This window comes from Nicotiana tabacum, chromosome 10 (assembly GCF_000715075.1).
Source record: "Nicotiana tabacum cultivar K326 chromosome 10, ASM71507v2, whole genome shotgun sequence".
Taxonomy (NCBI): domain Eukaryota; kingdom Viridiplantae; phylum Streptophyta; class Magnoliopsida; order Solanales; family Solanaceae; genus Nicotiana; species Nicotiana tabacum.
In genome coordinates, this window is record NC_134089.1 from 104088604 (window position 1) to 104103585 (window position 14982).

The 14982-nt window shown below is 38.5% G+C and overlaps 1 protein-coding gene across 1 annotated transcript; it reads right to left on the reverse strand.

Annotated features, from left to right (window-relative positions):
* Positions 1-17: 17 nt before the first annotated feature.
* LOC107797607 (G-type lectin S-receptor-like serine/threonine-protein kinase At4g27290) lies at positions 18-14801 on the reverse strand. Its single transcript, XM_075223870.1, has 7 exons — positions 14456-14801; positions 8259-8504; positions 7233-7505; positions 6956-7116; positions 6300-6510; positions 5875-6110; positions 18-424 (listed from the first exon to the last, which is right to left on the reverse strand). Exons 1-6 carry the CDS (start codon positions 14799-14801, stop codon positions 5986-5988), a joined length of 1362 nt encoding a protein of 453 aa, XP_075079971.1. The 3' UTR covers positions 18-424; positions 5875-5985.
* Positions 14802-14982: the final 181 nt, after the last annotated feature.

Sequence of the window (14982 nt, forward strand, 5' to 3'; positions counted from 1 at the left end):
TGCTAGCTGAATCTAACTTCTCTGTGAAATTGAATAGGAGTAGGAAATGGAACTCAAAGCCTAACTTAAAATGTAGACATATTACAATAGAATTACTACAAAATTTTCTTCTAACTATACCTAATAAAGAAAAGAAGGGGAGCATTTTAATACAATTCTGAGAAATGAAGAAACATGGAAACTACAATGGACATGCTTCTTATCAAGCATACAACAATGTGATGGTAACTTCGTTTATAGAACTTGGTGTTTGTGTACTCCAAGAAAATTCAACATCTTTAACATTCCTTTCAGTGAAGAAGCCAGGATGTCTAGGTGGGGGCAAAATGCCTTCATTGCTCAGCATCATAATCACAGTAGACATATTTGGCCTGTCCTCTGGATTCTGCTCCAATTGCCTTCCTTCTTTATCAAGTATCCATGCCTGCATATAATGATCCTTCTACTGTCAAAGGATTTAAGTTATATAAACTAACAATGTTTACACGCTCAACATAGTTTAACCTGTAATAGTTGTTTAGTTCTCCATTTTTAACAGGTTAACGATTAGCTTATAGTAGAGATTTACCTGTAATTTACCATGATCACATTAAACTTAAATGCATTAACTAAGTCTTTTTTACTTAGGAGTTACACTTAGGACTTACATGTCCAAGAAGGTTTAGGTGGTGGTCTGGATGAACAAATCGTCTATTCTTCTTTCCATTCACAATCTCTAGTACTAATACTCCAAAGCTAAAGACATCTGATATCACTGAAAATATCCCGTCGACTGCATATCCTGGGTGTTGAAGTTTGGCAAATTTGTCCCACATCGGTGGGCTCTTGAATTTTGGGGGGATTTTCCCCCTATAAAAGAAGGCCTAATGTTTAGGATTTAAACACACATCTCATTTGTCTTCTCATCTGTTTAAGGCATTTGTATCTTCTCTCTTTAGTATTATTTCACTTGTATTTTTGGAGTGGAATAAAATATTTGGTTGTGTCCGAGGAGTAGGCAAAATTAGCCGAACCTCGTAAATTCTGGTGTTCCCTTTATTGTTGCTTTATTGTCTTATTTATTATTTGGTGGCTGTCATAATTTTTGGTATAGTAGTTGTGACTTATTCACACTCTATACATTTGGCTTCCGCAACAATTGGTATCAGAGCCAAGGTACTGTCTAAGTATGCTCTGTGGTTGCAGCATAGTCTGATCTTCCACATCAGAAAAGATTTATCTTGGTAACTGAGTCAAGGTTCTGTCTGAGTATGCTCTGTAGTTGCAGCTTAGTCTGATCTTCTACATCAGAAAGGAAATAATCTTGATTTGTGTCGTCAGCTATAAAATAATATTTGTGTCAAATATGGGAGACAATAAACAAGAAGAATATACATCAAGTGTCAACAACACGTCATCATTGGCATCTTCGCTTATGACAAGAATTGTGTCAAATGCAAAATTTGCGGTCGAAATATTTGACGGGTCCGGACATTTTGGGATGTGGCAAGGCGAGGTTCTAGATGTCCTTTTTCAACAAGGGCTAGATCTGGCCATTGAAGAAAAGAAACCAGATGTTATTGGAGAAGAAGATTGGAGAATTATCAACCGTGTTGCTTGCGGTACTATTCGATCCTACCTTGCTAGAGAGCAGAAATATCCATACACAAAGGAAACTTTTGCAAGTAAATTATGGAAAGCACTGGAGGATAAATTTTTGAAGAAAAACAGTCAAAATAAATTGTACATGAAGAAGAGACTGTTTCACTTCACCTATGTTCCTGGTACCACGATGAATGAACATATCACCAGTTTCAATAAGTTGGTCACAGATTTGCAAAATATGGATACAACTTATGATGATGGTGACTTGGCCTTAATGTTGTTGGCGTCACTTCCTGATGAGTACGAGCACCTTGAAACTACTCTACTCCATGGAAATGACGAAGTTTCTCTCAGAGAAGTTTGTTCGGCTTTGTACAGCTATGAACAAAGAAAGCGAGAAAAACAGAAGGGCGGAGAAGGAGAAGCACTGTTTGTGAGGGGTCGTCCTCAAAATCAAACGAGGACAAAGAAGGGAAGATCCAAGTCAAGATCTAGACTCAGCAAAGATGAATGTGCCTTTTGTCGAGAAAAAGGGCACTGGAAGAAAGACTGTCCGAAGTTGAAGAATAAGGCCAAACATAACAATGGAAAGGCTATTATGGATTCAAATGTAGCTGATTGTGATGATTCAGACTTCTCATTAGTTACAACAGAGTCATCAACATCATCAGACATATGGTTGATGGACTCGGCTTGTAGCTATCATATGTGTCCCAACAGGGACTGGTTCGTGGAATTTCAAGAAGGAGAATATGGAGTCGTCCACACAGCGGATAACAGCCCTCTTACCTCATATGGCATTGGTTCAATACGATTAAGGAACCATGATGGAATGATCAGAACATTGACAGATGTTCGATATGTACCGGATTTGAAGAAGAATCTCATCTCTGTGGGAGCCCTAGAATCAAAAGGGTTCAAAATCATTGCAGAAAATGGAGTGATGAGAGTATGCTCCGGTGCACTAGTGGTAATGAAGGCTAATCGTAAGAATAATAATATGTACCGCTATCGTGGCAGTACAGTTATTGGGACAACGACAGTGACATCCAGTGATGACAAAGAAGCAGAAGCAACCAAGCTATGGCACATGCGCTTGGGACATGCTGGAGGAAAATCCTTGAAAACTCTATCATATCAAGGATTGTTAAAAGCAGTAAAGGCTTGCAACTTGGAGTTTTGTGAGCATTGTGTCAAAAGGAAACAGACAAGGGTTAAATTTGGTACAGCGATCCATAATACTAAAGGCATTTTGGATTATGTACACTCTGATGTTTGGGGTCCTTCCAAAACACCTTCATTGGGTGGGAAGTACTATTTTGTAACCTTTGTTGATGATTTTTCCCGAAGAGTATGGGTGTATACAATGAAGAGCAAAGATGAAGTGTTGGGAATTTTTCTCAAATGGAAAACGATGGTGGAGAATCAAACAGGCAAGAGGATCAAGTGTATTCGCACAGACAATGGAGGTGAATACAAAAGTGATCATTTCAATAAGGTCTGTGAAAATGATGGCATCGTCCGACACTTCACTGTTAGACATACACCACAACAGAATGGAGTGACAGAACGTATGAACCGGACCTTGCTGGAGAAGGTACGGTGTATGTTGTCCAATGCTGGCTTGGGCAAAGAATTTTGGGCTGAGGCAGTTACATATGCATGCCACCTCATTAATCGCTTACCATCTGCTGCTATTGATGGCAAGACACCATTTGAAAAATGGTATGGAAAACCTGCTATAGATTATAACTCTTTGCACGTGTTTGGCTCAACTGCATATTATCATGTGACGGAGTCAAAATTGGATCCAAGGGCAAAGAAGGCTATTTTTATGGGAATTACTTCTGGAGTCAAAGGATATCGCTTATGGTGTCCTATGACAAAGAAAGTAATATTCAGCAGGGATGTTACATTTGATGAATCTGCTATGGTAAATAAGGTAACAGAAGATACCAAACAAAATGACGGTGCTTCTAAGCAGGTGAAGTTTGAGGGAAAATTTATTTTTCCTACACAAGAAGCAGAGGAGGAAACAAATGAAGATTACCCTCTGGAAGGAGAGCCAGTAGAGGAGATTCCAACTCAGGAATCTCAATAACAACTTGAATTAATAGCAACCAGCAGGCAAAAAAGAACAATAACGAAACCTGTTCGTCTCATAGAGACGGTTGCTTGTGCAACCTCAATTGTAGCTGATGATGTTCCTACCACTTATAAAGATGCTGTCCAAAGTTCAGAAGAAGATAAGTGGAGGATTGCCATGAATGATGAAATACAATCCCTTCATCAGAATCATACATGGAGATTGGCTAATCTCCCGAAGGGAAAGAAAGTAATTGGGTGCAAATGGGTATTTGCAAAGAAAGAAGGATTTCCTAACCAAGTAGATGTTCGCTACAAAGCAAGATTGGTGGCCAAAGGATATGCTCAAAAGGAGGGAATTGATTACAATGAAGTGTTTTCTCCAGTTGTAAAACATTCCTCCATTAGAATTATGTTGGCTTTGGTAGCACATTTGGATTTGGAACTAGTTCAGATGGATGTAAAAACTGCGTTTTTACATGGAAACTTGGAGGAGGAAATCTACATGACTCAGCCAGAAGGATTCAAAGTTGCTGGAAAAGAAAATATGGTGTGCAAACTTGAAAAATCGTTGTACGGATTGAAACAATCTTCTAGACAATGGTACAAGCGATTTGACGAGTTTATGTTGCGGCAAGGGTACAGAAGAAGCAAATACGATCATTGTGTGTATTTGCACAAGCTTAAAGATGGTTCCTTTGTATATCTTCTCCTATATGTTGATGATATGTTGATAGCTTCCAAGAATTTGGAAGAAATTGATAAGTTGAAGATTCAACTGAAGAAGGAGTTCGAGATGAAGGATTTGGGTGAGGCAAAGAAAATTCTTTGCATGGAGATAATTAGAGATAGACGTTCAAAGAAACTCTGTTTATCTCAAAAGGAATATTTGAAGAGAGTACTTCAACGTTTTGGCATAGATGACAAGACTAAGCCAGTTAGTACTCCACTTGCTTCCCATTTTAAGCTAAGTACTACTATGTCGCCAATGGATAAAGCTGAACGAAAGTATATGTCAAAGGTACCATACGCAAATGCTGTTGGTAGCTTGATGTATGCAATGGTTTGCACAAGGCCTGACATTTCACAAGCTGTTGGAGTTATTAGCAGATATATGCACAATCCAGGGAAGGAGCATTGGCAAGCTGTGAAGTGGATTCTACGGTATATTCATAATACTGTAGATGTCGGGTTAGTTTTTGAGCAGGAAGACAATCAGTCTGTCGTTGGATATTGTGACTCAGATTTTGCGGGTGATCTGGACAAACGAAGATCAACTACTGGTTATGTGTTTACTTTTGCAAAGGCACCAGTTAGTTGGAAGTCTACTTTGCAGTCAACAGTTGCTTTGTCTACAACAGAGACAGAGTACATGGCTATTACGGAGGCTGTGAAAGAGGCAATTTGGCTTCAAGGATTGCTAAAGGAGCTTGGTGTTGAACAAAAAAGTATCACAATTTTTTGTGATAGTCAAAGTGCTATTCAATTAGCGAAGAACCAAGTGTATCATGCAAGGACGAAGCAAAATGATGTTCGGTATCATTTCGTACGAGAAATCATAGAAGAAGGTGGAGTCACGGTGAAGAAAATTCATACTACAGAGAATCCTGCTGATATGCTGACAAAGGTGGTGACTGCGGTCAAGTTTCAACATTGTTTGGATTTGATCAACATTGTTGAAAACTGAAGATTAAAGATGAAGACACAATCAAAATTTGTTATTGAGAGAAAATTGAAGATGTGGAATTTTGCCAAGGTGGAGATTTGTTGAAGTTTGGCAAATTTGTCCCACATCGGTGGGCTCTTGAATTTTGGGGGGATTTTCCCCCTATAAAAGAAGGCCTAATGTTTAGGATTTAAACACACCTCTCATTTGCCTTCTCATCTGTTTAAGGCATTTGTATCTTCTCTCTTTAGTATTATTTCACTTGTATTTTTGGAGTGGAATAAAATATTTGGTTGTGTCCGAGGAGTAGGCAAAATTAGCCGAACCTCGTAAATTCTGGTGTTCCCTTTATTGTTGCTTTATTGTCTTATTTATTATTTGGTGGCTGTCATAATTTTTGGTATAGTAGTTGTGACTTATTCATACTCTATACATTTGGCTTCCGGGGACATGTAACCACTGCAACAAAGAAACCGCAGGATTATATAATGCAGGATATGCAAGTGCTCATAAACTACATGTCAAAGATTAAATCTTACTATGTTCCAACAACACGGCGTGTATTGGCTCCTGTCTCGTTTCCTCCGAAACTTCTAGCCATCCCAAAATCTGATATCTTTGGGTTCATTTCAATATCAAGCAAGACATTGCTAGCTTTCAAGTCTCTGGATGATTCTGAGCCTAGAATCTTGATGAAGATACATCAATCCTCGAGCAATTCCTTTAATAATGTTGAAGCGCTTAGGCCAATCAAGTATTGCGCTCCTTTCTAAACCTGCCAAATGTTTTCAACTTATTACAATAATTTTCAATAAACACGAAAGTAACCTCCACTTGAAATCAAATTAGAAGCTCCCTTCTTGAACATTAGCATTTTAACTTTTTAAGTATGAGGTGTTTTATATCACTCATAACAATTGATTGCATTGAAAGAAATGGCGCACACTAGATGTGAAAGACTAACCATATATATATAAATCAAGGCTTTTATTTGGCAAGTATTCATACAGAAACATCTTCTCTACTCCTCGAATGCAGCATCCTAGAAGCTTTACAAGATTTCGATGCTGAAGTTTTGCGATGCAGTTAACTTCATTCTTGAACTCGTGAAGTCCTTGCTCTGATGTTTCTGAAAGCCGCGTCACTGCTACTTCTTGTCCATCTTCTAACACACCCTGTAAAAGTTGCAGTCCTGTTAGAAATTCAATGGAGGGAATGGTCATTTTTGCCCTACTATTCCAGTCAAGTTCTTGTTTTGGCCGCATCCACTTACACAGTTCATTTCTATTTAGAGGAGATGTTGCTAGAAATTGTTAAGCATACCACTAATTTGCACCAAAAAAAGGACAAAATTTTCTCCCATGGTTGGATTGAAGCTTCAAAGTTTATGCCCCTTTCTTACTTTGAATTTAATACCTTTGTTTCCTAAAACATTTTTTGGTCTCGAAATAAGGCTCTCTACTTATAATTCATTCCACTCATCATACTATCCTACACTGCTGTATGTACTGACTCCAAGAGTTAATTTTCATTTTGTGTAAAGCAAAGAAATTGGACAGCTTTGTTCAATGTGCTCTTGAGTCTTGAGTATCATTACTTGTAGTCTGAGGAGGTTTCTACCTTGTAAACTTGTCCAAAGCCACCCTCTCCAATCTTGTTCTCAAATGAAAAGTTGTCTGTAGCCTTGGTTAATGTAAATAAGTCAAAAAGTGGTAGCTCAAAATCTTCAGAGTGACTTTGATTACTGTTATCATTCTTGTTGCTGTGACCATCTAATCTCCCTGTGATTTGAACATGTAGGTAGACTTTGTTCAGACCACGCTCCACAAGAAATATTAGTGATAAATAGAATTAATAACAGTAATTAGCCGCTTCAGGTTTTGTATGATTTGCTTACCCTTTGTTGTAATCACTGGATCCTCTCTCCTTCGTTTGTAAAGAATCAGGCCTACACCTAGACCTAGCAGAATCGATGCAACCAATAGTGGCAAAGCTACTGCAAGTATGACAGCTTTTTTTCCATTGCCATTCAAAAATTTTAAATAGTTGTTTCTACTAATAGTAGAAGTTCTTATCCACTTCTTTATACTTGTTCTATTTATTTCCTGGAAAACAAGATGGTCCAAGAAGACTTTTTCTCCATAATGTGGAATTGGATTATCTTTTTCGCCTTATATGAGCTTTGTTGATGGCATTGAAGTAGTCCATCTCTAATGAAACGGGCATGAAAGTGTTTAGGACAGCCTAAAGGATAGTAATCTGTTTGGAGAAGTAGAACCACAACCTTCTTAATGTTTACAGCTAGATCCTTGTATATACAATCATCTTTCTTTATTTTCTGGTAAGCCTTACTATTATTTGTGACTTGAATTATTTCCTTGTATTTTTAGGAAACCCATAATTTCTATAGGTTTAGGAAAAATCATTGTTCTAATAGATTTGGGAAAGGAAAAGCTATTGTCCTTGTCAAATTGGGAAACCTTTCTCTTATAGCTTTGGGACTATTTAGGATCTATATATAGGGGTTGTAGTTAGGATTCTATAGATTGTATTGTGCCTTTCTCCTTATTCATAGTGGAAAACTATCTCTGTTTCTGCCATGAGGATTAGGTTTAGCCGAACCTCGTTAAATCCTTGTGTTGATTTTTCTTCTCTATTTGCTTTGTGTGTAATTGTGTGCTAGTTAACCCACGATCTTTCACAACACTTATTAAATTGAATTCAGTGAATCATTCTTGACCACAAGCATTGTATAGTGAGAGTTTTGTCCTATTATAGGTGTAACCTTGTATAGTTCTTTCAAAACTTGCCAAGTTAAAGGCAGGGACGTTTCATTTTGGCAAGCAAAAAGGTCTCTACAAGTTTCTTAGATTTGATGCTTTCGACGGAACGTATCTCAGGCAATCAGTAAATAGCACAGTACCTGTATCCGAAGCAGACACCCTAATGTAGATATCCTGCCCTGATTGAGATAGCTGTCTGATGTCAACCAGCTCCCCAATCCATAACAACCACCCACTTCCTCCATTGCGTATGTCCAGATTAGTATAACCCATACACGAACAGTTTCTCAAGCAAACTGCCCTGCATTCATCTAGTGTCATTGTCTCATTGAACCACGAAAATCGTGTATCAGGCAGTTTAACACCAGAATACTTTAGAAACCCATCTGCCGTGCAATTCAGTGAGAGTTTTCGGACACAACCACTCGATCAGTCAGACCTGATCCAATCATCTGGATGTTTTGGCTTGAATTTATCAAGACATTGACAAAAAGGATCACTCAGAATGTTGCAAGTGCTATATGCACCACATAACTGTTGATTGCCAAAGTCTCACATCGGTTGTGGGCAAAATGTTTATGAAAATTTCACCTATAAAAGGAGGCCTAATGTTTAGGATTGAAACACACCTCTCATTTGCTTTCTTATCTTCTTAAGGCATTTGTATCTTCTCTCTTTAGTATTATTTCACTTGTATTTTTGGAGTGGAATAAAATATTGGTTGTGTCCGAGGAAGTAGGCAAAATTGGCCGAACCTCGCAAATTCTAGTGTTCTTTTTATTGTTGCTTTATTGTCTTATTTATTATTTGGTGGCTGCCATAATTTTTGATATAGTAGTTGTGACTCATTCACACTATATACATTTGGCTTCCGCAACAATTGGTATCAGAGTCAGCTTACTGTCTAAGTATGCTCTGTGGTTGCAGCATAATTTGATCTTCCACATCAGAAAAGATTTATCTTGGTAACTGTGTCAAGGTTCTGTCTTAGTATGCTATGTGGTTGCAGCTTAGTCTGATCTTCCACACCAGAAAGAAAATAATCTTGATTTGTGTCGTCAGCTATTAAATAATATTCGTGTCAAAATGGGAGACAATAAACAAGAAGAATCTACATCAAGTGTCAATAATACGTCATCGTTGGCATCTTCGCTTATGACAAGAATTGTGTCAAATGCGAAATTTGCGGTAGAAATTTTTGACGGATCAGGACATTTTGGGATGTGGCAAGGCGAGGTTCTAGATGTCCTTTTTCAACAAGAGCTAGATCTTGCCATTGAAGAAAAAAGACCAGATGTTATTGGAGAAGAAGATTGGAGAATTATCAACCGTGTTGCTTGCGGTATCATTCTATCCTACCTTGCTAGAGAGCAGAAATATCCATACACAAAGGAAACTTCTGCAAGTAAATTATGGAAAGCACTGAAGGATAAATTTTTGAAGAAAAACAGTCAAAATAAATTGTACATGAAGAAGAGACTGTTTCGCTTCACCTATGTTACTGGTACCACAATGAACGAACATATCACCAGTTTCAATAAGTTGGTCACAGATTTGCAAATTATGGATGCAATTTTTGATGATGGTGACTTGGCCTTGATGTTATTGGGGTCACTTCCTGATGAGTACGAGCACTTTGAAACTACTCTACTCCATGGGAATGACGAAATTTCTCTCAGAGAAGTTTGTTCGGCTTTGTACAGCTATGAACAAAGAAAGGGAGAAAAACAAAAGGGCGGAGAAGGAGAAGCACTGGTTGTGAGGGTTCGTCTTCAAAATCAAATGAGGACAAAGAAGGGAAGATCCAAGTCAAGATCTAAACCCAGCAAAGATGAATGTGCTTTTTGTCGAGAAAAGGGGCACTGGAAGAAAGACTGTCCGAAGTTGAAGAATAACGCCAAACATAACAATGGAAAGGCCATTATGGATTCAAATGTAACTAATTCTGATGATTCAGACTTCTCATTTGTTACAACAGAGTCATCAACATCATCAGACATATGGTTGATGGACTCGGCTTGTAACTATCATATGTGTCCCAATAGAGACTGGTTCGTGGAATTTCGAGAAGGAGAATATGGAGTCATCCACACAGCGGATAACAGCCCTCTTACCTCATATGACATTGGTTCAATACGATTAAGGAACCATGATGGAATGATCAGAACATTAACAGATGTTCAATATGTACCGGATTTGAAGAAGAATCTCATCTATGTGGGAGCCCTAGAATCAAAAGGGTTCAAAATTATTGCAGAAAATGGAGTGATGAGAGTATGCTCTGGTGCACTAGTGGTAATGAAGGCTAATCGGAAGAACAATAACATGTAGCGCTATCGTGGTAATACAGTTATTGGGACAGCGACAGTGACGTCCAGTGACGACAAAGAGGCAGAAGCAACCAGGCTATGGTACATGCGTTTGGGACATGCTGGAGGAAAATCCTTGAAAACTCTATCAGATCAAGGATTGTTAAAAGGAGTAAAGACTTACAACTTGGAGTTTTGTGAGCATTGTGTCAAAGGAAAACAGACAAGGGTTAAATTTGGTACAGCGATCCATAATACTAAAGGTATTTTGGATTATGTACACTCTGATGTTTTGGGTCCTTCCAAAACACCTTCATTGGGTGGGAAGCACTATTTTGTAACCTTTGTTGATGATTTTTCCCGAAGAGTGTGGGTGTATACAATGAAGAGCAAAGATGAAGTGCTGAGAATTTTTCTCAAATGGAAGACGATGGTGGAGAATCAAACAGGCAGGAGGATCAAGTGTATTCGCACAGATAATAGAGGTGAATACAAAAATGATCATTTCAATAAGGTTTGTGAAAATGATGGCATCGTCCGACACTTCACTGTTAGACATACACCACAACAGAATGGAGTGGCAGAACGTATGAACCGGACCTTGCTGGAGAAGGTACGGTGTATGTTGTCCAATGCTGGCTTGGGCAAAGAATTTTGGGCTGAGGCAATTACATATGCATGTCACCTCATTAATCGTCTACCATCTGCTGCTATTGATGGCAAGACACCATTTGAAAAATGGTATGGAAAGCCTGCTGTAGATTATGACTCTTTGCACGTGTTTGGCTCAACCGCATATTATCATGTGACAGAGTCAAAATTAGATCCAAGAGCAAAGAAGGCTATTTTTATGGGGATTACTTCTGGAGTCAAAGGATATCGCTTATGGTGTCCTATGACAAAGAAAGTAATATTCAGCAGGGATGTTACCTTTGATGAATCTGCTATGGTAAATAAGGTAACAGAAGATACCAAACAAAATGAGGGTGCTTCTAAGCAGGTGGAGTTTGAGGGAAAATTTATTTTTCCTACACAAGAAGTAGAGGAGGAAACAAATAAAGATTATCCTCTAGAAGAAAAGCCAGTAGAGAGGGAGATTCCAACTCAGGAACCTCAACAACAACTTGAATCAATAGCAACCAACATGCCAAAAAAGACAATAACAAAACCTGTTTGTCTCATAGAGACAGTTGCTTGTGTCACCTCAATTGTAGCTGATGATGTTCCTACCACTTATAAAGATGCAGTCCAAAGTTCAGAAGAAGATAAGTGGAGGATTTCCATGAATGATGAAATACAGTCCCTTCATCAGAATCATACATGGAGATTGGCCAATCTCCCGAAGGGAAAGAAAGCAATTGGGTGCAAATGGGTATTTGCAAAAAAAAGAAGGATTTTCTAACCAAGAAGATGTTCGCTACAAAGCAAGATTGGTGGCCAAAGGATATGCTCAAAAGGAGAGAATTGATTACAATGAAATATTTTCTCCAATTGTAAAATATTCCTCCATTAGAATTATGTTGGCTTTGGTAGCACAGTTGGATTTGGAACTAGTTCAGATAGATTTTTACATGGAAACTTGGAGGAGGAAATCTACATGACTCAGCCAGAAGGATTCAAAGTTGCTAGAAAGGAAAATATGGTGTGCAAACTTGAAAAATCGTTGTACGGATTGAAATAATCTTCTAAACGATGGTACAAAATATTTGATAAGTTTATGTTGCGGCAAGGGTACAAAAGAAGCAAGTACGATCATTGTGTGTATTTGCGCAAGCTTAAAGATGGTTCCTTTGTATATCTTCTCCTATATGTTGATAACTTCCAAGAATTCGGAAGAAATTGATAAGTTGAAGATTCAACTGAAGAAGGAGTTCGAGATGAAGGATCTGGGTGAGGCAAAGAAAATTCTTGGCATGGAGATAATAAGAGATAGACGTTCAAAAAAACTCTGTTTATCTCAGAAAGAATATTTGAAAAGAGTACTACAATGTTTTGGCATAGATGAAAATACTAAGCGAGTTAGTACTCCACTTGCTCCCCATTTTAAGTTAAGTACTACTATGTCGCCAAAAGATGAAGCTGGACGAGAGTATATGTCAAAGGTACCATACGCAAATGTTGTTGGTAGCTTGATGTATGCAATGGCCTGCACGAGACCTGACATTTCACAAACTGTTAGAGTTATTAGCAGATATATGCATAATCCAGGAAAGGAGCATTGACAAGCTGTAAAGTGGATTCTACGGTATGTTCATAATACTGTAGATGTTGGGTTAGTTTTTGAGCAGGAAGGCAATCAGTCTGTAGTTGGATATTGTGACTCAGATTTTGCGGGTGATCTTGACAAACGAAGATCAACTACTGGTTATGTGTTTACTTTTGCAAAGGCACCAATTAGTTGGAAGTCTACTTTGCCGTCAACAGTTGCTTTGTCTACAACAGAGGCAGAGTACATGGCTATTACAGAGGCTGTGAAGGAGGCAATTTGGCTTCAAGGGTTGCAAAAGGAGCTTGGTGTTGAACAAAAAAGTATCACAATTTTTTGTGATAGTCAAAGTGATATTCAATTAGCGAAGAACCAAGTTTATCATGCAAGGACGAAGCACATTGATGTTCGATATCATTTCGTACGAGAAATCATTGAAGAAGGTGGAGTCACGGTGAAGAAAATTCATACTACAGAGAATCCTACTGATATGCTGACAAAAGTGGTGACTGCGGTCAAGTTTCAACATTGTTTGGATTTGATCAACATTGTTAAACACTGAACATTGAAGATGAAGACACAACCAAAATTTGTTACTGAGAGAAAATTAAAGATGTGAAATTTTGCAAGGTGGAGATTTGTTGATTGCTAAAGTCCCACATCGGTTGTGAGCAAAATGTTTATGGAAATTTCACCTATAAAAGGATGTCTAATGTTTAGGATTGAAACACACCTCTCATTTGCTTTCTTATCTTATTAAAACATTTGTATCTCCTCTCTTTAGTATTATTTCACTTGTATTTTTGGAGTGGAATAAAATATTGGTTGTGTCCGAGGAAGTAGGCAAAATTGGCCGAACCTCGTAAATTCTAGTGTTCTTTTTATTGTTGCTTTATTGTCTTATTTATTATTTGGTGGCTTCCATAATTTTTGGTATAGTAGTTGTGACTCATTCACACTATATACTGTAGACACCGGATTTTTGACCCTCCCCGAGAATTTTTACATTTTTAGCGTGAATATGTGAAATTGGGTCTAGTATAGCTATTTTTACTATTTTTACTTTATTTCGTTGCAAAAAGAAAAATTACAAAATATATATATAAATTTTAGTTTATGTATCTCTCATAAACTTGAAAAAATACAAAAATTGCACTTTATTTTTGTACTTTATATAATTTCGAAAATTACAAAAAAATATAGTTCTATTAATGTTTTATAGTCATTTTAACTTTGAAAAATACAAAAAATATTACTTCATATTTTATCTTAATATTTAAAAAAACGAAAATTACAAAAAATAGTTTTATTAATATTTTGTAGCTATTTTAAATCTTGAAAAATATTTAAAAAAAATATAGTTTTGTTTAAATACTAGTCTTATTTTTGGTAGTTATTTTGCTTACATAGGACTAGTTAAGCAACGTGTTCCTATTTTTCAGGTCCGGGCAAAAGAATAATATTCGGGTTCAAACTACCCGGTTTTAGGCCTAATTTTCGGACCTAGCCCATAATAAACCGAGTCCAGGACACATGGGGAACCCCACCACGCGTGGGGGACACAAGTCTCGAACCCCACCACGCGTGGGGCTCATTTTTCTGGGCAAAACCATTACAAATGCACGGGCATGACTTTTGGAAAGAAAAAGAAAAAACGGGAATTTTGGGAATTTTTGGGTACTGTACATCTTCTTCCAAAAGAAGAAGAAGAGAAAAAACCTAGGAGCTCCCTCCGTCGATCATTGCCCTCACGACCACCAAACAAAAACCCAGTCGGAACCCTACACCAAATAGACCCTTCCATCCCCCCGTCGCAACCAACTCCCACCACCAAACACCACCTCCGTGAAACCCACCATTGTTGCCGCTAACCGTTTCCTCCACTGCGTCCAGCATCTGTCAAGCAGCAACGACTGTTGCTTTCCCGGTCGTCGCCCCAGCTCCCTCTCCGTCTCGCGACCACCATCAACAACCCACCATCCCTCACGAACCAGCTTCATCGTCACCCTCCTCGCCTCCAGGCCTCCATAACCCTCGACCCTACAGTCAAAAACCATCAGCCCACGTCCACTCCTCATAGCTCCATCAAACCTGTCCGGACTCCCTCCATAAAATCCGACGACCATAGTTGTTGCTGCTGCGTCGTCACTACCCAAACGACCCTCCATAGTTGCTCCTTCCTCACGCCAAACGACCACCGGAGCCCCGGCAAGCAGCAGCTGTTGCTGCTGCGTCGTCACTGTCCCTCGACCCCTTCTGCTTCATCTCGGGTCGTCGACAGCCTTTGGCCTGAGCTTTCTGTTTCGGTTGAGTTCGACCTTGTTCCGTTGAGGTCGATGTAGAGGTTCG

Bases quoted from the DNA above. Each gene is read 5' to 3' on its own strand.
- LOC107797607 (XM_075223870.1), bottom strand. From the start codon at position 14,801: ATGGAGGGTCGTTTGGGTAGTGACGACGCAGCAGCAACAACTATGGTC. The intron at 8,505-14,455 runs GTTGGTTGCGAC...ATTGCACGGCAG, and splicing joins GGTGGTGTTTGGTGGTGGGA to ATGGGTTTCTAAAGTATTCT. The intron at 6,511-6,955 runs GTAGAAACCTCC...CAACTTTTACAG, and splicing joins GCTTTGGACAAGTTTACAAG to GGTGTGTTAGAAGATGGACA.